This window comes from Xenopus laevis, chromosome 1L (assembly GCF_017654675.1).
Source record: "Xenopus laevis strain J_2021 chromosome 1L, Xenopus_laevis_v10.1, whole genome shotgun sequence".
In the NCBI taxonomy this organism is placed as follows: Eukaryota; Metazoa; Chordata; class Amphibia; order Anura; family Pipidae; genus Xenopus; species Xenopus laevis.
Window position 1 is genome coordinate 204,264,561 of NC_054371.1, and position 26,333 is coordinate 204,290,893.

General features: G+C 37.7%; 1 protein-coding gene across 3 annotated transcripts in view; it reads right to left on the reverse strand.

Annotated features, from left to right (window-relative positions):
- LOC108718091 (erbin) overlaps window positions 1–26,333 on the reverse strand; it is a 127,032-nt gene that overhangs the window by 12,847 nt on the left and 87,852 nt on the right. For all 3 annotated transcript variants that reach the window (XM_018265713.2, XM_018265696.2, XM_018265721.2), the window contains 15 exons: window positions 25,616–25,672; window positions 23,250–23,313; window positions 22,902–22,976; window positions 22,592–22,736; window positions 21,131–21,203; window positions 18,852–18,981; window positions 15,988–16,103; window positions 14,831–14,900; window positions 12,113–12,212; window positions 10,190–10,311; window positions 9,214–9,387; window positions 6,662–6,841; window positions 5,550–5,664; window positions 4,752–4,935; window positions 2,766–4,281 (listed from right to left, as the gene is read on the reverse strand). In XM_018265713.2, coding sequence (XP_018121202.1) covers window positions 2,766–4,281; window positions 4,752–4,935; window positions 5,550–5,664; window positions 6,662–6,841; window positions 9,214–9,387; window positions 10,190–10,311; window positions 12,113–12,212; window positions 14,831–14,900; window positions 15,988–16,103; window positions 18,852–18,981; window positions 21,131–21,203; window positions 22,592–22,736; window positions 22,902–22,976; window positions 23,250–23,313; window positions 25,616–25,672 — 3,121 coding nt within the window. The remainder of the gene's footprint in view (window positions 1–2,765; window positions 4,282–4,751; window positions 4,936–5,549; window positions 5,665–6,661; window positions 6,842–9,213; window positions 9,388–10,189; window positions 10,312–12,112; window positions 12,213–14,830; window positions 14,901–15,987; window positions 16,104–18,851; window positions 18,982–21,130; window positions 21,204–22,591; window positions 22,737–22,901; window positions 22,977–23,249; window positions 23,314–25,615; window positions 25,673–26,333) is intronic.

Sequence of the window (26,333 nt, forward strand, 5' to 3'; positions counted from 1 at the left end):
GGTATGTTTGTGTGCACCGTGAACCATACGATCCCAGGGGGTGGCCCTTATTTTTTAAATGGCAATTTTCTATTTAGTATTACCCAGTGGCACATACTACTAAAAATATATTATTATGAAAATGGTTTATTTGCATGAAGCAGGGTTTTACATTTGAGCTGTTGAGCCCTACATTGTTTGAGAGGTATAGTTTTCCTTTAAGTAAATTGGAAGCATTGATGAAGCACCGGACACATTACACGTAGCAATCTAGAGTAATTTTTCCTGCAGAAATAGCCACGTGAAATGTGCTTTACATGTAGAAATCCAAACAAAACTAAAGGGGCAGGTATTGTCAGGCACTTCATCGCCCACAGCAGAGATTTCCCTGTGTGTAAGGGCCTATTTATTCATATGACCCATATAGCAACATCTTTTACTGTTTTATCTTAAAGGGGTGGGTCACCTTTAAGTAAACGTTTAGTATGTAATAGAATGACCAATTCTTTCATTATTCTTTTTTTTTTTATAGTTTTATAATTATTCGCCTTATTCTTCTGACTTTCAAATCTATAATGCTCTGTAAGGCTACAAATGTAGTTATTGCTAATTTTTATTTCTCGTATTTTTAGTAAGGTCCTCTCCTATTCATATCCCAGTCTCTTATTCAAATCAATGCATGGTTGCTAGGGACATTTGGACCATAGCTACCGATTGTTTATAATGCAAACTGGAGAGCTGCTGAATAAAAAGCTAAATAACAAAAAAAACACAAATAATAAAAAATGATAACTAATTGCACATTGTCTCAGAATATCAATCTCTACATCATACTTAAAAGTTAACGCAAAGGTGAACAACCCCTTTAATTGTTATCCCAAACCCAAAAATTTCTACCTAAAACCAAAACTTTCTCTACCCTTTAGTTTCTTGGTAAGTACTGAACTGAGCTGTGTGTCTATTACAAAACGGAGCTCATGGTAATCATAAAGCACAGAGGAATGTTTTCCATGGCAACTACATGAGCTCATCTTATGGAATTCCAAATGTAAAATTCTGGAAATATTTACTTTGAAAATACTTAAAATAGGTAAAAACAAACAGTGACGTCAAACTGCAATTCCTGTACTTCCTTTTGAACACAAGAGGGCAACACAGTATCACGGTCATGAAATCTGAAAGTAGAAAAATGAACACTGGTACTGGCAGAACCAGCCCTTTGTGTGCTAGGAGTAGGACTTTCAGCACAATAAAGTGACACGTTTAGGGTGAAGACACATGGAGCTACTTGTAGCAGTTACTTTTTGTGGCTACAAAATACCAAAAATAATAAAAAAAATACCCTGCCATAGACAATACTGAGAATTGCCTATGCTAAAACACACGTAGGGTCTTAGCAACGACAATTATCACTATTGTATATTTTGTAGTCTTGACAAGTAGCTGCTACTAGTAGCTCTTTTTTTTCACCTGTAGGGTCTGGCCACACGGTCAGATTCGGGGAGATCAGTCGCCAGGCGGCAAATTTCCTCTTCTTCAAGGCGACTAATCTCCCGATCTGCCTTCCCCCGGCTAAAATGTATATCACCTGGGGACAGGCACACGGAGCGCTTTGTTTTCCGAAGTCGCCTGTAATTGCTTCACGAGGAAACCTCGGGCGACCTCGGAAAACGAATCACTCCGTGTGCCTGCCCCCACACGATTTACATTTTAGCTGGCGGAAGGCAGATCGGGAGATTAGTTGCCGCGAAGAAGAGGAGATTTGTCGCCTGGAGATTCATTTTCCAAGTTGGCTTACAAACCTCGGGCGACCTCGGAAAACGAATCACTCCGTGTGCCTGCCCCCACACGATTTACATTTTAGCTGGCGGAAGGCAGATCGGGAGATTAGTTGCCGCGAAGAAGAGGAGATTTGTCGCCTGGAGATTCATTTTCCAAGTTGGCTTACAAGGAAACTTCGGGCGACTTCAGAAAGCGAAGCGCTCCGAGTGCCATCCCGCCAGCGATTTACATTCTAGCCGAAGGGAGGCAGTTCCGGTAGATTAGTCGCCCCCAAGAAGAGGAAATTTGTTGCTGGGCGACTAATCTCCCCGAATCTGAGCATGTGCCCTGACCCTTAGGTGAATTTTGACTTATCACTTTTGTTCCTTAATTGCTAGTGATACTGACTCAATGAAAGAAATAGGTCAGGTTTCTTTTTTAAACACAGAAAAAACAAAAAGAATAAAACAATGATAGAAAGCCTCTTCGGCTCACAGTGCAATGCAAGCCCTACCCATTCCTGTTCCATTGTGAAGCTATGGATCCTGGGCCATAATGACCTCTGCTTTCTAGAAAATCTGTGTACCATCTACTATAAAAAAGCAGAGAAACTTCAAGTCCCTGAATCTATCACCTCACAATGGAACAAGGAGAGAGGGTTTGCATTTCACAGTACTCTAGTGATGTGTGGGTCGTCCGGGTTTATGCACAGGTTGGCCTGAAACCTGCAGGACTTTGTCTCGACCCGCTTATCACTACTTTGCTCTTAGGAGGATGGGGAACTGGTCTCAATGAGCACAGACAATCACAGCTTGCTTTGAATCTGTTAAAGTGTCTTTGTGCCTTTTTTACATAAGCCCAACTGAATGAGCTTATTTAAAACAGGGGGCATCATTTCCCTTTAATGTACAAGTAGGTAAAATCAAAGTGTTTCCGTGTCTAACCTGTAGCTTTTTAACTGTTGTTAAGTAGGCAAAATCAGATTGGATATAACAAACCGAATACAAAGCAACAGGTCAGCTTACCTTCTCTAGCTTTTTTGCCTCAATATGCCGTAAGACCTGGTCCCTCCAGTCATGAGGAACTTTACTTCTTCCTTGAGTGTCTAACAACGAGTGCTCGGAGTTCACCCTGGCATGTTGCTTTTTATTGGGGCTAGTCCGGGAGTAATTAAAATCACTGACAGACATCGTTCTCTCGGGAATGTCATTAACGGACGGCCGTGCACTCTGCGGCCTGGGCACATTTGGCCCATCAATACTGTATGTCCTGGCAGACGTTGGTCTCTGTGGACCAGGCATCATGTGATTTCCTCTGCTCACTGAATGTAGCTCTCTGTAAGTCATATAATCTCCCTCTGGCACAAGCACCCTTCTTGCAGGTCCTGCCTCCCCAAGAGATACTGATGCATTAGAAGAAACGCTGCCTTGTCTTTGAAGTGTACTTCGGGGTGCTATTTGAAGAAGTCGATCGTTCGGTGCCGAGGTCCATGCTTCCGCATGCCTAGACCCCATTCTTTGATGCACATTATACTGGTTACTTGATCTAACATTGTTGTGATTGGAAAAATTTAAGTTAGCAGGGTGTTTGACATAGTTGGGGCTATCTATGCTATCCGACGGATGGAAGCGTGAAGAAGGCAGCAAACTTCCTTGTTCAACAGGGGCACTTTGTTTCTGTGACCACAGGTTATCTTTGGCTGTAGCACTGGTGCTATACTGTACATTGTATTGAGGCACAGCAGACATTTGCGATCCTTGGGGTCCTGCCACTGTGTATGACCCCTCTGGATTATGGTTGGAATCAAATTTAAACAGCATTTTCTTCATGGATGAGGATGATGCTAAATCAGAGGAAGATGACGATCCGGTGAACACTTGTAAGGGCTGATCACAAAGAAGTGTAGCCGACTTACTTCTGACAATGTTTTGCCCTTCAGCATTGGCAGATGACATCATTGTAGCAAATTGGGGGGCACTGTTTTCACTTAGAACACTGTAGATCCTTAGTGCTCCAGTCTCCATGTTTGTGATGCTTTGAGACTTCACTACTGAGCCCACACTGTCCCCAAATGACAGGTCATCCGTGCTTTTTGAAATGCACATATCAACAGAAGGCACTGAATCCTCTGAAGCACTCCGTACAGGCTCACTGCTATCTGGGGACACTAGCGCTTCAGGCAAATGGCCATTTACTCTATTTATGACGCAGACTTCAGAGAACTTATTCCCATTTTCTATATTGTCTGTTTCTTCTTTTTCGCTGTAATTGGCAAAACTTTTATCCGAGACCCTGTCTTGAGAAATGACTGCGTTTTCCACAGAGTTAGAATGTATTTGATCTTCACAGGCAAGATTGTTGTTGTTTTTGTTTATTTGATTTAGGTTATGTAGCTTTTCCATGGAGTTACTTACTCGTCTCTCTCTCAGAACTAGTTCAACATCGTTGCTTAAATCTGGTAGTTCAGCAATTTCCCTTTCATCAGCAGGCATCAACTGGTCTCCATTTTGCATAAGGTTATTAAAGTTTTCATCTTCTTGTCTGAAAAGCAAAACTAAGTTAGAATCAGTATTATATTAAAAAAACTTTAAAAAAAAAAAAATCAGTATACACAAGTAAAATATAGCAACACCAATTGGAAGAATATAATACACATACATGGTTATATATATTCTGTGTGAGTTTTATTTTTGTGCTTCTATATATGCTTTGTAAACACATATATGCACACAGGCTGCAGACTTTGCAATGATAAAATTGTAGAAAAACATTAATAACTTGAAAACGTTCTACCGGTTGAACGAAGCAAACTTAGAAACTGATCCAGCCTTGACATCCCATATAATTATATAAGGGCAGTGATAACATTTTGTCCCCAAAAAGCTTGCTCTACAGTGTAAGTCTAGGTAAATAAAGAAAAACCCTTGGAGAAGAACTACATGAAAATGCATGAAACTATCAAATTTTATATAGACACAATTTATAAAATAAATAATCTGTTCACCACAAACCTTATCTTCAAATTTGCCCCAACGCTGGATTCTTTCTCTGGGGAACATAATGAAGTATCATGGCTGCTGTCAGTGTTTAGTGAGACAGAGTCTGACATCCGAGATGGTGAGGAGCAATTACTGTTGTTCTGATTACTGTTGCGGGTCACTTCATCAGACAAGGAGTCTGTATCTTTGATATCATCTGAAACCATAATAATAATATAATAATGTCTCTGGCAATTAGATTTGTTTCTGCCTTTTTCAGCAGGATTTGGCTGAATCCAAGTGCCTGGCCAAACCAAATCCAAAAAAATCATGTGATATTTGATGACACAAACAAGGAAGTAAAACATTTTTGGACGACATGCCGAGCACACGGTTCTCCCAAGTTTCCCCCCTAGTTTACTTAATTCACATTTGCAAATTATGGTTCGGATTCAGTTTGGTATTCAGCCAAATCTTTCACAAAGGATTCGGGCGAATTATAAAATAGTGGATTCAGTGCATTCCTACTGGTAAGATGCCATTAGTCTGGAAACATTTTTTTTATTAGATTAATTTATTAATGTTCTGCATAATGAGCCAACACCTCAACTCATTTTAAAAGGCTGATATTGAAAATTCATATTATAATTATTATACAGTGTACAAACGTTTTGTAATTACAGGTGGGTTTAATAAATTTAAAAATCAGTGTAAAACCCAAAATAGTGTGTTTTTGCTCCATTTTAAACTTTCCATGCTCACGGACATTCCCACAGCAGCTGCCCCATGTAGCCAGGTAATAAGTAAATATCAGTTTGGTGCTTACCGTACCTTTTTTGTTATTGCTTAGTGCTACTACTTTTGGGTGATTCATGGAGGTCTCTATTAGAGGTGGCCTCATTTCAGCCATCTTCATTTCATCATCGTAAGACAAGTCTTCTGATCCCTACAGCAGAACAAGTACACAACAAAATAATTGTTTTAATTCTAGCCTGCAACACCCACAGGTATTTTGTAGGTGATTAATCTCCCTAAATAATCATCCCACAATGTATCCCACTAAAGTAAAGTAGCAATCAGCTTTCTTTCTAATTTTTTGGTCCTGCACACAAACTGTATCTGCTTTGTATTACTATTTTGTTTGCAAAGTGGTAGATGGATATCAGCAAGGATGGCCTTACGGTATAGACAAAATTTTCTAGTGCTAAAAAATATTATTGTGTACACTGGAGTCATAGTTTGTATACACGCACATTATCCACCGTGGAAGCTACACAGAAAAAAATACAATTGCTCAGTGGCTTACAAACATTGTGGAACAATTTTGGTTATATAAGTTATAATATGTCATCTGCCTTTTTTTTCCAGTTTTGGCAGATGATGCAAATATTTGTAGTTCAACAACAACTGATAGCCATAGCTTGGAACTATACTGAAGTACCAGAAATGTCCCAGCACATAGATTACTCACTAGATGGTTATGAAGGTTTCATATTAAGCAATGAATAAATTAACAGTGCAGTAAATATCAGGTTACTACATGGGAAGGCAGATTTATCAAAGGTCGAATTTCGAAGTCATGTTAGTTTTTTTTAAACTCCCTTGAATTCTAATATACTTGAAATTCGACTGGGGGGTTATTTGATAAAATGTATATATCTTAGATTTTACTGAAAAACTCAAATGTCAGGAAGGCTACAAACGACTCCAAATTGACACTGCACCTCTCCCATCGACTTATACAGTAATACGGCAGGTTTTAGGTGGAAAATAGTCGATTTTGAATTCTTAAAGGGCCAACATATGATCAATCCCGAAAATTGAATTAGAATTTTTCAAAAACCGCGAATCGAGTCGAATTTGACAGTTTTGACCATAATACAAATGCTTTTCATTTTCATTTTGACCATTAATAAATCCACCCCATAGTAACAATGCTGTACCTCAAGTGTGTCTTCATGGTTGACTGTTTTCGCGTTCCAAAAATTTTTCACAAGTGTAGTGGACTGTGAATTTCCAATGGCATTTTCTGTGCTCGGTTCATTGGGTCTCTTTATACAGTTTACTGGCATGCTTTTCTCCTTATCCTCTGTATCAATTTCAACCAAGATTGCCTCTGAGGTCTAGAAAAAAAAAATCAAAGAATGTGGATACAATAAAAAAAAACACAAAGAAAAAAACCCACCTACTAAAACTGTTGTGCTGCACGTTATACTCACAAAGTCAGTTACAACGTCACACAACAGCTCTTTATGCTTATGCACAGCTCTATCCCACATGAAGCAATTTTGCTGACAGACGCTAGTAAATGAAGGGGAACCATTTGTAGCATGTACAATAAATATATAATAATAGATTGCATTTGTTGGAAAAGGGGCAACAAAGGAAGCATTCCTGCTTCATTGATGGTATAAAGAGTATGTGGGAATATTTTCTCCTGTTGTAAGGAAATGCAGTCTATAAATTAATAGCTGATTTTCTTCTTTGTCGGTGGAATGAACAATGAAGAGTTAATAGCAAGCATACAATACACGAAAAATAGAGCTGGCACTACTCCGGTACCCCAAAAAAATTTGATCAAATCAAGTAGAATCCAGGAGTCTCAAAATATTAATAAAGTAATACAAAAAAGTTTTACTGCATCTTGTATAAAAAATAAAAGCCTGACGCGTTTCGTGTCCACACAGGACACTTAATCATAGGCTAACTGGTAAGTATTACATACAGAGTATTTAAAGGAGTAAGAGCCAATAGGAAATCACATGGGCGGGATTACAATCAATTTACAAAAAAAGCATGTATTGCTGCCCCTAGTGGCTCATTATCTAAAATGCAAAGCTAGTACAAATAGTAATTCCAATAAATGTACTTAGATTATTCATACAAGAAGATAACAATATTTTTCAAATATAAATATGTATCAATACAAAGTCACAAATATAATGTAAATAAATATGAAAAGCAAAACAGGGGTTGTTTGTTAAATAATAAACTCCGCTTGCGCTCCGCTTCAGATATGCGATCCATTGTGCAGCGCTCAATTTCTCCCTGTTTCATTATAGGAGATAGCCAGGGAGGAGAGATCGAGCGTCGCATAATGGATCGTCGCCTTCTCTGAAGAGGAGCGCAAGCGGAGATTCGGTAAGTTATTTCTAAATAAAGACTTAGTGATTTTAAAGTTTAATATGTCTTTGTGGTTTTTTTTCGTTCTACACTAATACATTTTTTAATAAAAAAATTGATGTAACTGATCCTTTAAGAACTTTGTTTTATAATATGTAATTTTCTAAGCCAATTCTCTATACAAGCTCCAATAATTATCACCCTATAACAGGATACCTCAGACAGGTATGGGATCTGTTATTTAGATAGCTCAGAATGTAAGTCATTTAAACATTAAATAAACCCAATAGGATTGTTCTGCCTTCAATTAGGATTAATTATATCTTAGGATCAAATACAAGCTACTGTTTTATTATTACAGAGCAAAAGGAAATCAATTGAACAAATTATTTGATTAAAATGGATTCTATGGGAGATGGCCTTCACGTAACTCGGAGCTTCCTGGATAACGGGTTTCCGTATAAGTGATCCACCACCAGTACTACTACAATACTTCAGTTTGAGAACTGTGTAAGTGATAATGGTAGCTAACCATATGAATTCACAAGGACAATGCAAGTAGGTGTAACAACCTGCTTGGAGTTGAACTAGAGACCCGGTGTTTCTGTGCTGTCTGCATTACTGCTGCACTATGTGAGTAGACAGCTAAGGCCCTGGTTCAATCCTATTGCTTTCCGTGTAATTTCAAGTGGGCTTGGCTTGTTTCACCTGTTGCCATTTGGCTACAAGTGATCTGTGTAAGCCATAAAGCTGCCTATAAAAGCCCCCTACTCTGCATTGACTCATTGCCCAACATAGTTCATAGTTCCTGGGTGTGTTATCTTGTCTGATCCTGTTAATTGACTACTGCCTGACCCTTGCTGTTCTGCTGACTGTACCGACCTCTGTCCTTTGACTATTCTATTGGGTCTCTTTACTGCACCGTGTATATGTTTTGTTTGACCCTGGCCTGTGACCTCGATTATGCTTATGCTTCCTGATTTGGTACAGCAGTCTGTTTGGTATTAACTTGGCCTGTCCCTTGACCATGCTCCGTGTTCCCTGTCCTTTCTGTATACATTACGGTTCCCTTGTCCGCCTAGAACTTCCCCCTTGGTCCTCTCAATTTAAGACCTGTCGGCATCAGCATAGCAGAGGCAAAAGGCTGTTGTTAGACGCAGAAGTGTGAACAAAGACTAGGACCTTGTGGTTGGTTCTGGGTTTTGGATACCATAAGTAAATGTAGGTATAGGCTTCTTGGATACATTCGTTCAGAAGTGGAGCAATGGTAAAATGTAATCATTTCTATTACTACCATCATAATGTACATTTTGTCTGCCATCCCACTGTAACGTATATAGTTTAAATAATTGCAAACAATTGACTTCCTGACCTTGACACCAACATCCTGCAGTGTAATGAGATCACCATCTCTTTGCTTTGTGTCTTTATTGGCTTCTTCTGCTTTTTCCTCATCTTTTTTGCGATGGACAATGGTCTGAACAGTCTTCACCATGTTCTTAAGCTCGTCTGGATATGGTGTTGGGTATCTCTTCAAGTTCCCTTCCTAAGTGACAAAATTAAATTCATATTAGTGTTTTAATATTTCAACAGGCAAATGGCATAATTTTCCCCACCGAATATTTATAACAAAAGTATCAAGTGTGTTGAGCTATAGGGTACAGTGAATTACCTTACCAGAGATATATTAAATTCCTATATTGTAATGCAAGGTTCAGCCTTCCTTCATCCTTCCTTCATCCACTAAGCCACATTTTTTACTGAAGTTTATTGAACGTTAATTGGGATACATAACTGGTTTTACCACAGGTAAATAGCCGTTGGCTGAACATTTGGATTAAAAGATATGTGAGTGTCCCCAAACATAACAAATAAGATCTAAAAGTACAAAAACATTTATCGGGTCATGAGAACAAAAGACTAACTCGTTTCATGCCTACTTGGGCCACTTACTCATAGGTAAGTGTACCAGTAGGCATGAAAAGCGTTAGGCTTTTGTTCTCAAAAATGTTTTAGTATTTTTAAATCTTGTTATTTTTGGGGACGCTCACATATCTTTTGGTTTGCATTATAAGCACCCTGTACTGCAGGGTGGCAATATGTATACCGAGAACTAATACAGTAGATATATTAAAAAAACACATAAATTCACATGAGCCAGACTGCATAAAGACAGCAAACTATCTGGTTGTTTTAGAACAAATCTCAGGGGCACCAGATGAAGAAAGGTAATCCGCAACTCTAATGCCACTTCATTAAACATTGGGTATCGATTTCTTAAAACTTTAGCCCCATTCTGAAGTTAGGGCCTGCATATAACAAAGTCTAAACTCTTTATGAATACTGACTCGTGCTGGAGCTTCCCGATCATCTCTGTTTTCATCACACTCAAAGGCGACCTGAGCCCGTTGCTTCCGCTGCTCTTCCCAGAGAGAGAGGTTAAAGCTTTCATTGTCTGAAGAGAAGATAACTGCAAACATAATTTACAAAGCAGAGAGGACATCATAAATTTGCTAAATAATTTCATGTAGGTCTTGAGATTTAGTTGTCAGTGGCTAATTTTGCTGTGCAGGGCTTTTAACAAAAAGAAGCCACAGTTTGTGTTTTTTTTTACACCTATTACATTATGGTTTATTACAAATTAATCAAAGAATAAATATGGGGCATTCTTTCTGAATAATATCAGTATATATCTTAATAAAGTCCACCGCATAGTTACTATAGAACTACATGTGTAATCCACGATGTGCTACATTTCACAAGTTATAACTGCTTTACACCTGCCTGCAACTGTTTTGTCTGCCAATTCATCTTATTTGCAAATATAGCTTATTAATAGTAACAGGTTATGCCACAGTGCTGCATTAAAAGCAGAATGTGAATAACACTTCTTATAGGATCTTGACATTTCTTACAATCCCTGACTTTGCATACTTTCTGGGACAGTTAGGAAGTTAGGTTGAATACGGCCAACCAAATCGGGTTGTGGTTCACCTTCAAGTTAACTTTTAGTACGCTAAAGAATGGCTAATTCCAAGCAACTTTTCAGTTGGTCTTCGTTATTTATTTGTTATAGTATTTTAATTAATTGCCTTCTTCTTCTAACTCTCTCCAGCTTTCAAATAGGGGTCATTGACCCCATTTAAACAACTATTGCTCTAAAAGGCTACATATAGATTGTTATTGCTGCTAATAATTACTCGTCTTTTTATTCATGTCCTCTCCTATTCACATTCCAGTCTCTTATTCAAATCAATGCATGGTTGCTAGGATTATTTACATCCTAGCAACCAGATAGCTGAAATTGCAAACTGGAGAGCTGCTGAATAAAAAGCTAAATAACTCAAAAGCCCAATAATAAAAATGAAAACCAATTGCAAATTGTCTCAGAATATCACTCTCTACATCATACTAAAAGTTGATTTAAAGGCGAACAACCCCTTTAAAGGGATACTGTCATGGGGAAAAATGTTTTTTTCAAAATGAATCAGTTAATAGTGCTGCTCCAAAGAATTCTGCACTGAAATCCATTTCTCAAAAGAGCAAACAGATTTTTTTATATTCAATTTTGAAATCTGACATGGGGCTAGACATTTTGTCAATTTCCCAGCTGCCCCTGGTCATGTGACTTGTGCCTGCACTTTAGGAGAGAAATGCTTTTTGGCAGGCTGCTGTTTTTTCTTCTCAATGTAACTGAATGTGTCTCAGTGGGACATGGGTTTTTACTATTGAGTATTGTTCTTAGATCTACAAGGCAGCTGTTATCTTGTGTTAGGGAGCTGTTATCTGGTTACCTTCCCATTGTTCTTTTGTTTGGCTGCTGGGGGGGAAAAAGGGAGGGGGTGATATCACTCCAACTTGCAGTACAGCAGTAAAGAGTGATTGAAGTTTATCAGAGCACAAGTCACATGAATTGGGGCAGCTGGGAAATTGACAAAATGTCTAGCCCCATGTCAGATTTCAAAATTGAATATAAAAAAATCTGTTTGCTCTTTTGAGAAATGGATTTCAGTTCAGAATTCTGCTGGAGCAGCACTATTAACTGATTCATATTGAAAAAAGTTTTTTTTCCCATTACAGTATCCCTTTAAGGTGTAACAGTAAATGATGCAATCTTGATTTGATAAAAGTCTTTTACAGTTCAATGGAACAAATGGAATTAAATATTTATGACTTTAGAAACAGTTGACTACTGACTAAAACAATTTTGCTTTAGCAGTTCCGCTTGCATACCTTTACCCGTCACAGAAATATCAGTGTATTATCCATACCTTCCTCTGTTCTTGGTTGCTGAGGGAACATATAGTTCGTAAGAACAACTTTTTGGGTGTCTTGATCAGTTTCTTTCTGGAGTGGTATAAGTGGTTTAGACTATAAAGAATAAAACAACGTTAATGATTAAACACTCCATAATCAATAATAATCTAACAAGTGCACTACTGCACCTATCAAAAAACAGTGATGAATTTAAAAATTAGAGTGCAATATGGGCTAATTGCTAATTACCTTGTTCTGTACACACACATAAGGATGATGTTTCAAATAGATTACGTGTTTCTGTTTAACAGCATACTGGTGACTTTGAACTAAAAAGCTTTATAAGCAGGTTACATTTAAATGAATGGCTGTTCCAACTAGAGGAACATTCTGCAGTTAAAAACAATGGCTAATATGCAGTCAATGTCACACAACACTGCATTCTGAAGTCACAACGGTCTCTTGCCTTCAGAGGGCTTGACATGATTTGTTATCTCTATAAGGCCAGAAATCCCCAAAGCACTACAAGGCTAATACTTCAGAGGGCTAGGCTGCGTTACATCATAATCGACAGTATTGTATATGGAAGTGATTTAATTTTATTTCGATTTTCTGTTACATATAATCTATATTGATACATTTTAGAAGATGGATATAAATTATTACAAAGAACACTAACGTATGGAACTAATAATAAAAAATACGATTTAGGGGCTTAAAGTGCCATCTGAAATTGTTTCCCCACCCCAGAAACAATATATATATTGTTATATAAATATATATGTCTCAAAACATTGTGTATCCTGTTTGATACAATAAATCACAAGGGTATTGATATTACTGGGCCCCACAGCAAATTATTTTTCAGGCCCCTAAAGTGTCTAGAAGTTGACCTGTTTTACCAATATTTTTTAAAACTAGAGATGCACTGAATCCACTATTTTGGATTTGGCCAAACCCCCGAATCCTTCTCGAAAGATTTGGCCGCATACCGAACCGAATCCGAATTTGCATATGCTATTTAGGGGTGGAAAGGCGGAAACATTTTTGTTACTTCCTTGTTTTGTGACAAAAAGTCACGCAATTTCCCTCCCTGCCCCTAATTTACATATGCAAATTATTATTTGGTTCGGCCAGGCAGAAGGATCAGAATCCTGCTGAAAAAGGCTGAATCCTGGATTCGATGCATCCCTATATCTATATGAATTGGACCTCATGGGGCCCCTATACCTCCTGGACCCTCCTGCAGCTGCAGGGTCTGCTTCCTCTGTAGTTACGCCACTGTCTGATAGTAAAGGCATAGATAGGCCACATTCAGTGCTTGTGCTATTGCAGTAGTTTGAAAGAGCATAGATGCATAAATACTGAGTTTCAAAGACTATGGTAGTTGCCCCGAGCAGAAAGATAGTTACGTGTTTCTGAAACCTACTGGATTGCAGCCCTCAGTGCAAAGTGTGATAAGTCTCTTTCTTCCTTAGCAGGGGTATTAAAGGAAAACTATACCCCTCAAACAATGTAGGTCTCTATAAAAAGATATGGCATAAAACAGCTCATATGTAAAACCCTGCTTCATGAAAATAAGCCATTTTCATAATAATATACTTTTTTAGTAGTATGTGCCATTGGGTAATCATAAATAGAAAATTGCCATTTTAAAAAACAAGGGCCATCCCCTGGGATCGTATGATTCACGTTGCACACAAACAAACTATACATGTAAGGTCACATGAGCCAATTAGCAGACAGAGTTCTGTCTTTTGCTTCCACACTTCTTCCTGTTACAGTTAGAGCTGCAGTATTTCTGGTCAGGTGATCTCAGAGGCAGCACACAGACCATCACAAAATGGTGGCTCAAGACAAGAGATGTAAAAGGGCAAGATTTACTTAAATATATATTCCAGTTTGAGAAGATTCTTTCATATGCCACTAAATGTGATATAAACTATCTGTTGTTTAAATATTCATTTTGGGGGTATAGTTTTCCTTTATCACCACAAAATGAAAGGGTTTTAAAATAATTAAAATATAATATAGTCTTGCTCTCTATTGCTAAACCTGGTGTGTTTGCTTCAGAAACATTACTATAGTTTATATAAACAAGCTGCTGTGTAGCCATGGGGGCAGCCATTCAAGCTGGAAAAGGAGAAAAGGCTCAGGTTACATAGCAGATAAGCTCTATAGACTATAATGGTTTTCTACAAAGCGTTTCCGTTATCCGATATTTAACCTGTGCTATTTAGCCCTATTGCAATTGCCGCCATTGCTACACAGCAGCTTGTTTACATGAACTATAGTAGTGTTTCTGCAGCAAAGAGAACAGTTTCACTAGTGCATGGCAACAGTATATTATATTTGAATTACTTTTAAACACGTTAATTATTGGTGTTACTGCTCCTTTAGGGAAGAAGTAAGAAACCCGTAGTAAGACTCTGGCATGGATTTTTGGGAAAAACCACAAAGGCCTGGGACTAAGGGCAGCTTGATTTTCAGCGGGGCATGACTCCCAGTCGCATTTACTAACTAATTTGAGCACGGAGTACATGGGAGATTTTAACGGTTGTTTAAAACTCCTGTGTGTAAAGTCCACAGTGTGCTAGGTGCTGATGGAGCTGTGAGAACATGCACACTCAAAAGGGGCTGGGGGACCGAGAAATACAAATCATGCCCTTGTAAAACTGCAAATCTCATAAGCTTCTGGGGAATAAGGTCGAACGTTAAGAAATGTTTCGCACCTGATTGTCTGACAGCCACATAGCAGTGAGCTGCTGAAGCCTGGTGAAGCTAAAGGGCAAATTCTTCAGTCTGAAAAAGAAAAAAAAAATGAAAAACAAAGATTTGTTTTCCCCCATTTCAAATGAAGAGTGGGTGGTGCATCGGTCAAACAATACAACATATTCTCTGTGGGTTTAGAATTGAATTACACATCAGTGGAATCCCTTTCATATTTTTCTAGCAATAGAGAGGCGGCCTTGGCTGCTATGTGAATGGCACTTTTATTTCCTTGGGGTAAAATATTTGGAATCAAGAAAAATGAACTGTATATGCATGCTGTTATAAAAATATATGTTTATTTTGTCATATTAAAATGCATATCGAGTACTCCTCATGGAGTATCTTGTTTCATGCTTACCCAGCACTTAGTCATTGGCAATCTTAAAAGAGTATGAATATAGAATTCTATACTCTAAACTAGGGATGCACCAAATCCAGTATTTTGGATTCGGCCGAACTCCCTAATCCTTTGTGAAAGATTCAGCCATATACCGAACCAAATCTGTACATGCATATGCAAATTAGGATTCAGATTCGGTTCGGCCGGGGAGAAGGATTCGCCGAAACTTGCTGAAAAAAGGCCAAATCCTGGCTGAATCCTGTATTGATGCATCCCTACTCTAAACTAATATAAATTCTGTAGCCAGCCTATCTTTTGAGTAAAATATTTGGAGACTGACAAAGCCACAAACGTTAAGGTAAGGCACAGTAACAGACCAAATGACACACACACACGCGTCACCTCCAATTTTAAGGGTAAGTCTTAAGTCATAGGTCCAGTAGAGGGGTGCAGTGGGAAGCAGGAATGCTTACTTAAAAAAGTTTATTAATACGGACACCCAAGAGAATGCTCCCTCTTGAACAACTGCCTTGAACAGACTACAAGTCAACTGAAATCCTACAATGCACAAGTGGCAAGGTGTGGTTTGTTCTACAAGTCCAAAAGTATTATTGGCTTAAAAAAAAGTATATAAAAATAGCAGGCTGCTGGTAAAACACCTAACTCATTTCAGGATTATCTCCCTTACTCATAGGCTTCTGGAAAAGGCTTTATTGCAGCAGGCTGCTGGTACACACACACAAATCTTTTACATTTATGCTTACACTTGTTACTAACCTGTTGTCACTTAGATTAACGACCTTGAGTTTTTGCATATCGCCCATGTCCTCAGGCAGAGATTCTAGCTTGTTGGAATGAAGGAATAACACCGTAGCGCTCTTCCAGTTTCCGATCTAAAGAACATAATAGGTTAACATGTAACAAAGGCAGTATAACAATTTCATGACAGTGCAGCGTCATCCCATTACATTCACATACATTCACTCTAGTTCTGCAGACTGCCAGTGTCACATTTTATGGTCACAGTGAATTCTGCATCTTTAACCTTTTGAGGTCCAGTTCTTATTCTCCAATTCCACGGTAAAAACACACAGTGAACACTTCCCCAGTGAATACACAGACTGAGCACTACATAAGAGAAATGACAATTTTTCAGCTATTTCACTAGGCACTTTTTATCTTCATGAGGCAACAGAATACATCTGAAACTTGGACTGCTGCGATCACATTTTAAATTAAAGCTATGTTCTATGAAAGAACATTTATCTGAGTCCTTCTAGCCTTATTCCTCTAGAACAAGCAAACAAGGTCATGTACTGATAGCCTTTTAATACCAAAGGATAAAAAGCTATTACTTCCCTCAGCTCATCCATCTTCTTCTGATAACAGCAGCTGAAACCAGAAACGATACCTTGTTTTCCCCACAAACTGCAGACACGTTAAAACAGTCTGGCAATAAACTGAACCACAAAGTTCTTACATAAAGCTAGTAAACCCTTTCAAACGTGCTAACCATTTCTGTTCTTGCTATTTTTCAAATTGCGAAATGCCGTAAAGTATAAATTAACGGAGCTCAATGATCTTTAATGTGGACTTGATTTCTTAGGTTTTGTTTCGGGAAATTATTTTATGTTTATTTACTAAAGATCTTCAGAAGGCAATAATATTGTAGCCAAAAAAATCCCTCTTCATTGATATAATGGTAATGAAAAAAAAAACATTTTCTGTAGGTAGTAGTACATAACTCAAAAAATGTTATCCACTTAATAATAATTTATGGGGAACATTGCCAGCCTCAAATGTCCAAAACACTTGTGACTGGAACTCAATGATTCTTTGTGTATTTTCTGATATTGTTTTTTCTTAAGAAGAAAACATCTGGGAGCAGCTTATTCTAATCTTTTACTAATCTTTCTCTCCAGACAAAGTTACCCTACCAGCTGCAACAAGACAAAGGGAACACTGCTTACAGCATTGATGTACCAGCTTCTTTTGGAATCACCCCATGCTAGGGCCTGTCATTATATATATCCAACGATTTACTGGTGCACTCCAAAAAACATAGCAATGCCTGTGTGCTGGTTACAAGTAGATAAATATCAAACACAGCAAAAAAAACTCACTCACAGGTCTTCTTTAGTGAAGAATATTATTTCAACGTTTCGGCTTACAACTGAAGCCATCCTCAGAAAGAGCCAGCACTTCAGGATGGAACTGCTTTCTGGCAGGCTATTGTTTCTCCTACTCAATGTAACTGAATGTATTACAGTAGGACCTGGGTTTTTCCATTGAGTGCTGTTCTTAGATCTACCAGAGACCCGTTATCTTGTGTTAGGGAGCTGCTATCTGGTTACCTTCCCATTGTTCTGTTGTTTGGCTGCTGTGGGGGGGGGGGATCGAGGGGGTTGATATCACTCCAACTTGCAGTACAGCAGTAAAGAGTGGCTGAGGTTTATCAGAGCACAAGTCACATGACTGCGAGCAGCTGGGGAAACTGACAATATGTCTAGCCCCATGTCAGATTTCAAAATTAAATATAAAAAAATCTGTTTGCTCTTTTTCGAGAAATGGATTTCAGTGCGGAATACTGCTGGAGCAGCACTATTAACTGATGTGTTTTGAAAAAACAATTTATACCCATGACAGTATTCCTTTAAAGGAGAAACCCACCCGAGATAGGACAGTCCCCTCAACTGCTCTTGATCTACCCCCTTTAGATCCGCCTCCCCGCACACTGTATTTCCTACATAAGCACTCCTATTAGGAATCCTGAGTGTAAGCAGGAGAGCAGCATGTCAGTGTCACTCGGCTCCATCTGCTGTCAATTCGTATCGGGTCTGAATACTGACATGGAGCCTGCAGACACATGGGCAGTTTGGGCTAGTCAGGAATCCACTTCAACCGAGGATGTGCCTGCAGGCACTGTGACATCAAACAGACCCGAAGCGGATACGAATGGACAGAAGATGGCGCCGAGAGAACCTGCTGCGCTGCTCTGCTTCCTGCACTCAGGATTCCCAATAGGAGCACTACTGTAGGTAATACACTGTGCGGGGAGGCAGAGGTAAAGGGGGCAGATCGAGGGCAGTTGAGGGGGCTCTTATATCTCAAGGGGTTTAGTTCACCTTTAAAAACAATATAAAAGACAAGCTCTCCTCTAGCCAAGATTCAAATGACCCAAATGCCTTGCATGCTTCTTCACTGGTCTGTTAATCAGCTGGCATTTGTTACATTGTTTCGGTAGTAAAAACCAGGAAGGCAAAAAATAGCCTGTTACAGTCAAGACATTGCTTTCAGTAAAAAATACATTTGCAAATAAAATATGTAATTAATGTATATTGCACATATTAGGCAACACTTTTTTTTTCAGTTTAGTTTTACAAACTCTTTAGAGAAATGTCTGTATTTTATATTTCTGTATTTTACAGACACCTCATGTCAGAATATTGGTGATATACAGTTAAAAAAGTGTTAATCTGAAGGGTGCATGCAGATTCAAGTGTAAAGCTATCACCAATGTGATTTCCTTCAGAAAATGTTTTAAGCAATCAAGGAAAACTGCTCTTCTAAATATATACAAATTTAAGTTAAAGCTATTCAGTGAGATCTCAGTAACAGGGCCTGTAAATCATTCCACTTACCTCCGGAGGAAGCCGAGTTAAGAAGTTGTGGTCAGCAGCAAAAGTCCGGATTTGGGTCAAGTGTCCAATTGAGGAAGGTAAGGCTTCAATTTCATTGAAACTGCAATCCAGATCTTCGGTGGCTGTAAGACTAGAGGGAACATATATTTTTATTACAAAACAGTAATACAAAATTCCCATTTACTTAAAAGCAAAGGATATACAGCACAGAAATGTTTCATCAACAAGTTCTATCAGCAACCATCAAATTATTCTTAGATCAGTATTTCCCACCCCGAATTCAAATACGTTAGAAATACAACTTCTTTATAAGCGGAGTTTCTCTATAATTTTTTTACCACAGACAATCCTAAACAGCATAGCTATGAAGCCAGGAAGTTTAAATAGTAAAATAATATCTCCAAAAGTGACCTTTAAAATTTCCCCTGATTCACCGAGGAGCACTACAGACATATTTATAAATAAAATGTTCTATATACCTGCCTAACATGTCATTGCTATTCTGGGAATGCTTTCAACCAAATTAGAACATTTGTGGCGGGACTTGCTACTGTTCAGCTGAATAAAGTAGAGTATAAATGAGGACTTTGTTGCTACATAGTTGGAAGCATAGAAGTGACAAAATGTCATTGTATACTGTATAAGATTTTACATTTATTCCCAACCTGTAAGTGCATGCTTCTACCCCTTGGCAGCATGAATGACCGTAAGGCTCCAGAAACCCCAGTAACAGTGGTTTTTTTTTTTTTAAAGTAATGTAACAATGATTTTTTTTAATGTTTTTATTTCTAAATGACACTGTTTACACTGCAAATAATTCACTCTACAATATAAAATTTAATTCCGGAACCAGCAAGTGTATGTTGTAATATTGGTGTGTAGGCAGCCACCTCGGGTCATTTTGCCTGGTCATGTGCTTTCAGAAAGAGCCAGCACTTTAGGATGGAACTGCTTTCTGGCAGGTTGTTGTTTCTCCTACTCAATGTAACTGAATGTGTCGCAGTGGGACCTGGATTTTACTATTGAGTGCAGTTCTTAGATCTACCAGGCAGCTGTTATCTTGTGTTAGGGAGCTGTTATCTGGTTGGCTTCCCATTGTTCTGTTGTTAGGCTGCTGGAGGAACGGGAGGGGGTGATTTCACTCCAACTTGCAGAACAGCAGTAAGAAGTGACTGAAGTTTATCAGAGCACAAGTCACATGACTGGGGGCAGCTGGGAAACTGACAATATGTCAAAAATGAATATAAAAAAATGTGATTGCTCTTTTGAGAAATGGATTTCAGTGCAGAATTTTGCTGGAGCAGCACTATTAACAGATGTGTTTAAAAAAATAAATAAACAAACATTTTCCATGACAGTATCCATTTAAAAAAAGCTTGTTGTGCGATATGTCCACCATTATAAACAGCCTTTTCAGATCATCACCTAGTAACAGAATTATTAAGGGTTGAATAGTAAATTAGAATTTTCAAATAGTTTTTTGGTGTCAAAATTCACACATTCGAATTTTAATCACCCAATGCGACCAATTGAATAGGTCTTTCTGACATTCAACTTTTTTCTGGAGGGAAAACTCGATTCGAATTTGATTAATATTTTTGGGTCGTTCGTATTCGAATATTAGACGTTCAAATGTTTTCTTAAATAACCTCCCATTTCTACTTATGAACCTATTCTAATTTATTAGAGTAAAAACAATTCACATAAATTCAACATAATTTCACATAAATCTGCCCATTACTAGTCTAAATTCTTTCTTAAAATTGTCATTTTAACCTGTTACTTCAAAGTCATAAGACCAAAAGTCTGTATATAAACATTTTACACTTAATTTCATGTAAAATTTTCAGGCCTGGCAGAAAATGTAGTGTTGCTACACACACAAAAAATGTGGCCTTGAAATAAAGCTTAGTCCTTTGGTATAGACGCAAAGATAAAGTCGTACAATATCTTGGTTTCGTGCTTTTTTTTGGGCCGTGTGTGGATCATCTCGTTCATTGGACAGGTTAGAAAATTTCTGTCTGCTAATGATAATATCTATGTATTTATTACATATCTAACAATATCAATGGGTGACTGTCACTTCTATTTGTTGGATATAACTGCCTGTGAGTTAATTTGTTATTTTTAATACTTTATTTAATCTGAATGGTTAGCGGTAGGCCAGGAGATTGCAACGGATGATTGTTCATCAGACATAAGGATATACCTGCACGTGCTATGGTCAGCTTTATGTTTAGAAAAAGGAAATACCACAAACAACAAATACAAACACCTACCCTCCAATAGAGTCTGGTAAGTACATTAACTGGTTTTCATCCACTTTCAGTGTAGTTAATTTCTTAAGTGCTCCTGAATTAAGAAAAAAAAGGCACAGTCAAACATTTGAAGAAGGTTCCAGGTATACTGATGTTCGCAGATTTGCACAATTTTGTTAATATGAAGACCATGGCATAATGAACAAATTACATATACCATAAGTGCCAATCAGATTAATAGGTCAACAAATATTAGGTCCTTGGTTCTCTAAACTATTCGATTGGGAAAATCCTGCTGACAGAAAACTGGAACTGCTGCCGATCTGTTTTTATTATGGTCAAAAGGAAGAGCTTGACTTATAGCCCTCAGGAAAACAGTTTTATGTAGCCACCAACTATTTCCTTCTTACCGGCAGAATAACAATAAGCAAAATGACAATGGCAAAATTACATTTTTCCAAAGTTCGCAATTTAAAAAAAACAAAGTGCAGGTAATTATTATTGTTTTAACTTTTTGCTTAGCAAAAGGGCACTGTCTCTGCCGTTGCAATCAATTTAAGTGGGTCAGATTGAGCAGCTGTCATCAAAGGCAGCAATTAGAGAACATTCAATGACTTTAGCGTTTAAAGATTGCTAATAGATTTATCTGCTGTAATTTTTTAATAAATATAGAGTTCTGGGGATTTCGTTGCAAGGTAGTATCAAGACTTCACTCAGTGTGGCAGCCCCACATAAAAAAAAATGTACATGTTCTGATGGGGAGCACATTTATCAAGGGTCGAATTTCAAATTCATGTGAACTTTTTTTTTTTTTTTTAACATTAATTCGATTGTACTCGATATTCGAATATTCGACTATTTATTAATAAAATCGAATATGTAAAACTCGGACAAATTTTACAGACTCCAAAACACGAATAGAATTCGACCAAGCTCGATTCGAGTTTATCCTCAGAATTCCTGGAACTCTCCCATTGACTTAAAACAGTAATTCGGCAGGTTTCAGGTGGCAAATAGTTGAATTCGAATTCTTAAAGGACCAGAGACAAATCTGGAAAATCAAATGCGATGGATAATTCCCATGTCGCATTTGACAGTTTTGACCGTAACATTTTTTTCAATTCGACCATTAATAAATGTGCCCCTTAAAGTAAAACTATAATCTCAGAGTTTATTTTCTGCTTGCCATTTAGCCCATTTATAAAAATTTCACTCTTTAAGGCACATGGGGAAATGTTTGGCATTTTGTGGCCATACTTTAGTAGCATTGGAGGCAGGACCAAAACTGTCTCCCTATTCAGTTCAATTGCAATGGACTGAAATTACTCATGCAGGTCTGTGCCGAATAGAAATGTGTTAAATTAAAATAATGTACAGAGCCCCTTGAGCAGTTTTATTCTTAACAATACATTTGGCTATTTAGCCAGTTACACAAAGTAATTTTTAGAAATCGGGGTAGAGGCATTACAACAAGATACCAACCGATAGATTCTGGCAGCTGCTGTATTGCATTACTGGACAATAAGAGGTCCTGTAAACTTTCACACCCAGAGATTCCATCCTCCACCATCTCTATATTATTCTTTGAAACGTCCAGGTATGTCAGATGTTTCAGACTGCCAAGAAACTGAGGTCAAAGAAACAAGCCCATTAGACAAATCTTATACACAGAAATCGTTTGGAATTAAAATATTCCTATACTGATGGTGTGTGTGTATGTATGTATGTATGATATATATATCCACAATATATTTCTGTTATTCTTGAAATTCTGGACACACACAATGCATACCCCTGGAATATATGTCAATTTATTGCCATCCATCCAAAATTCCTTCAGACCACTCAGTTGTTCAAGTACTTCAGGCTGAAAGAAAAATATATTTGGCCATAAGATGAAAAAAACATAAGGTAAAAGCATCAGGTATTCTACAGCTACATTAGGAATCCTATTCATTTGTGAATTATATGCATTTTCCTATACAAGTATTCAGAAAGTAAATAAAAGAAGAGGGCAGTAGAATAGTGTACATACTTTGCAGAACTGTGCTGTGAATTACAGATGAATCCGATTGTAGTCATAATTTAACAGTACATAGTTCGCTTTCAATGGGTTAATGGCATTTTTTGTAAATCTTACCACTTCTGTGAATTCATTACTTCCCAGATCCAGCCTCTCGAGCTGTGTAAGCCTATTCATAGTTCTGAAAGAGGAAGATATCAATAAGGTATTTTAAGACCTTTTTGCAGAAATAACTTGAGTTGCATTTTTGATCAGTCTCGCATTCCCCTCCTTATTACTCTTCTCTGCTTCCTCCATGGTTTATTCTTCTTTGGAGCTTCATTACCTCCATTACAATTTTTTTTTCCTGCTGATTTATTCTTACAGTAGTATTCTGCTACTTGGCTTTTGTTTCACAATCTCTGTTCAAACTTCCATGTTTTCTGTGCCTGTTCTGCTACACATGGTTCCCAATGCCCTTTATTCATAAGTTCTTGCCCCTCACTTGCCCATAAATTCCTTCCTACTTTTTTTTTTTTTTTTTTTTTACTTCATCCATCTTAGAAACTAACAATCTATCTAAAAATACATTAAATTGGAAAGTGCAGATTTATCAAAGGTCGAAGTGAATTTTCAAATGAAAAAACTTCGAATTTCGAAGTAATTTTTGGGCACTTCGACCATCGAATAGGCCAAATTCGACTTCAATTCGAATTGAAAAACCTTAGAAAATTCGACCAATCGAAGTACTGTCTCTTTAAAAAACTTTGACTCTTCGCCACCTTAAACCTGGCAAATTGCTGTTTAGCCTATGGGGGACCTCCTAGAACCTATCTGAGGCTTTTGGGAAGTCAAAGGTTTTTTTTTAAAAAAAAAAAAAATCCTTTGAATCGTTCAATTCGAAAGGTTAAATCGTTTGATCGTGCGATTTTACTTCGATTGTACTTAAATACGGCCATTTTCACTGGAAAAAATACTTCAACTATTGAAGTACTCAAATTCGATGGTCGAGTTTCGAAGTTTTTTTTTACCTCGAAATTCGATCCTTGATAAATATGTCCCTAAGTCTACTAGAAAATCATGTAAACATTAAACAAACCCAACAGGCTGGTTTTGCTTCCAATGGGATTAATTACAGGCAGTCCCCGGGTTAGGTACGAGATAGGGTCTGTAGGTTTGTTAAGTTGAATTTGTATACAATTACTTATTAAATGCAACTTAGCTAGATGTCTGCCTTAACATAGTATTTATTTTTACCTTTCTGTGCTTCGCCACAGACAATATGTGCCAGAAGGGATTGGGGAAGGTGGTTTATTAAAGCTAAATGCTAATAAAAGCCAAACAAACCATAGTATGTTACTGTAATAGCCTCTGTTTGTAAGTGTGAGTTGAGGACTTCCTGTATATCTTAGTTAGGATCAAGTACAAGCTAGTTTTATTATTATAGAAAAAAAGAAAACCATTTTAAAAATGGGAATTATTTGATTAAAATGTAGCTTATGGGAGACGGCCATTTCTTGATTTGGAACTTCCTAGATAAAGGGTTTCCAGATAAAGGATCCCATACCTGTACTTGTTTTCTCACCCTGCCAGTGTAATGAACAAGCAGATTGAAGGTGGAGCAACGCATGCCCTCTCCTTTCCAGATCCATTTGCCACCTACACATGATGATGCAAAGCATCAACAGAGCAGATTTTTTTTCTATCAAACAGAATTGTAGCTTAGAGTCTTAGATAATTATAAATTACAAAGTATCTTTTTTTCCAAAAGCTACATATGGAATTTTCTGTAGCACAACCAGAACTGTAAATGGCACTTTTATAGTAGGGACATAACTCCTAGGTTTTCACTTAACCTTTAAGTGAGAACTTAGCCATTCCCCTGTGTTAAGCACTATTCATCTTGAAATTTTATAGTGGCTTTGTAATGTTATCAGTCAATATTGCTACTAACTGTAATTTTGCAATATAATTAAAGAAAAAAAAAAATGCTGTGGCACAAGAGCTGATTTACCAGTATATGATGATCAAAATGCTGGATACTTCCAGTTTATCTAAGGATGCACCCAATCCATAATAACTGTATTTGATCCAATACATACATATACAGTAGCGATGTGCGGGCCGACCCGATACCCGGGTCGGGCGGGTTCGGTTCGACCTCGCACTGCTCCTCGCCACCTTCAAATGCCGGCATCTGGGTTCCGGTCATATAGTCTCGCGTCTGCTCGCCCGGCCCCTTTTGTGATGTCATCGGCGGGGCGGGTCGGCACGGGTCTATAAAAGGACCCGGAAGCGCGGGTGCGGGTCAGGAAAACCCTGACCCGCACATCACTAATATACAGTCATCACTATGTCTCTACAAACTCATTCATTTCTCCAGTCTTGTAACATTTCTTTAACTTAAAAAAGGAGCCACCTTGTGTCCCTTCTTGAAGACCTGCAAGAGCACAATTATAGCTCCATTATTCTATACAGTTTTGATATTATATCAAGGCACTTACTTTGGTAACATTTTTAGCTGGTTTTCTCTAAGCTCCAAAATCTGAAGTTTTGTTAACCTAAGGAAAAAAAGAAACAAATAAAATGATCAAATGTCCCACATCAGTAACAGCAGTGTGCATATCTGGAGGCAAAGATCATTACTGCTAAAGGACTGTGGTTGCCTTGGGCTGGTACAGAAGACCAAAACATAATGTACAACATTTGTAGCTACTTGTTTAGCTAAGCTTTACTTCTCCTTTAAATAAATTCTTTATGGCTTTCCTTGTTGGCAAATGCTAAATTTTTAAAAATAAAACACTTTATAAACTAAGCTTTCATTCCTTTATATTCCATCACAACAAGATAACCAACAGCTTCTCATCCATGGTTTCCTTTTTGCTCTGAGGGAAAACAATATTAAGTGCTTAAAAATAAACAAGCTGTAGTTTGCATGGAAAGAACCACTTAGCTTGCAATACCTATAAAATATGGACCTAAAATATATACAATAAATTTCCTTAAGATTTTAAAACCAAAATAATTTGCACATTTTTTAAAGGTAAAACAGCTGTCTGAACTCAGACAATGAAGGATCCAAACGGTTGGTGTAACACCAGAAGGTGTAATTTAATATTTACATTATGGGGAAGATTTATCAAGGATCCCCATGTGCCTTAAAGAGCGAAAATTTTATAAAGGTGCTAAATGGCAAGCAGAAATAAACTCTGTTTATCATGA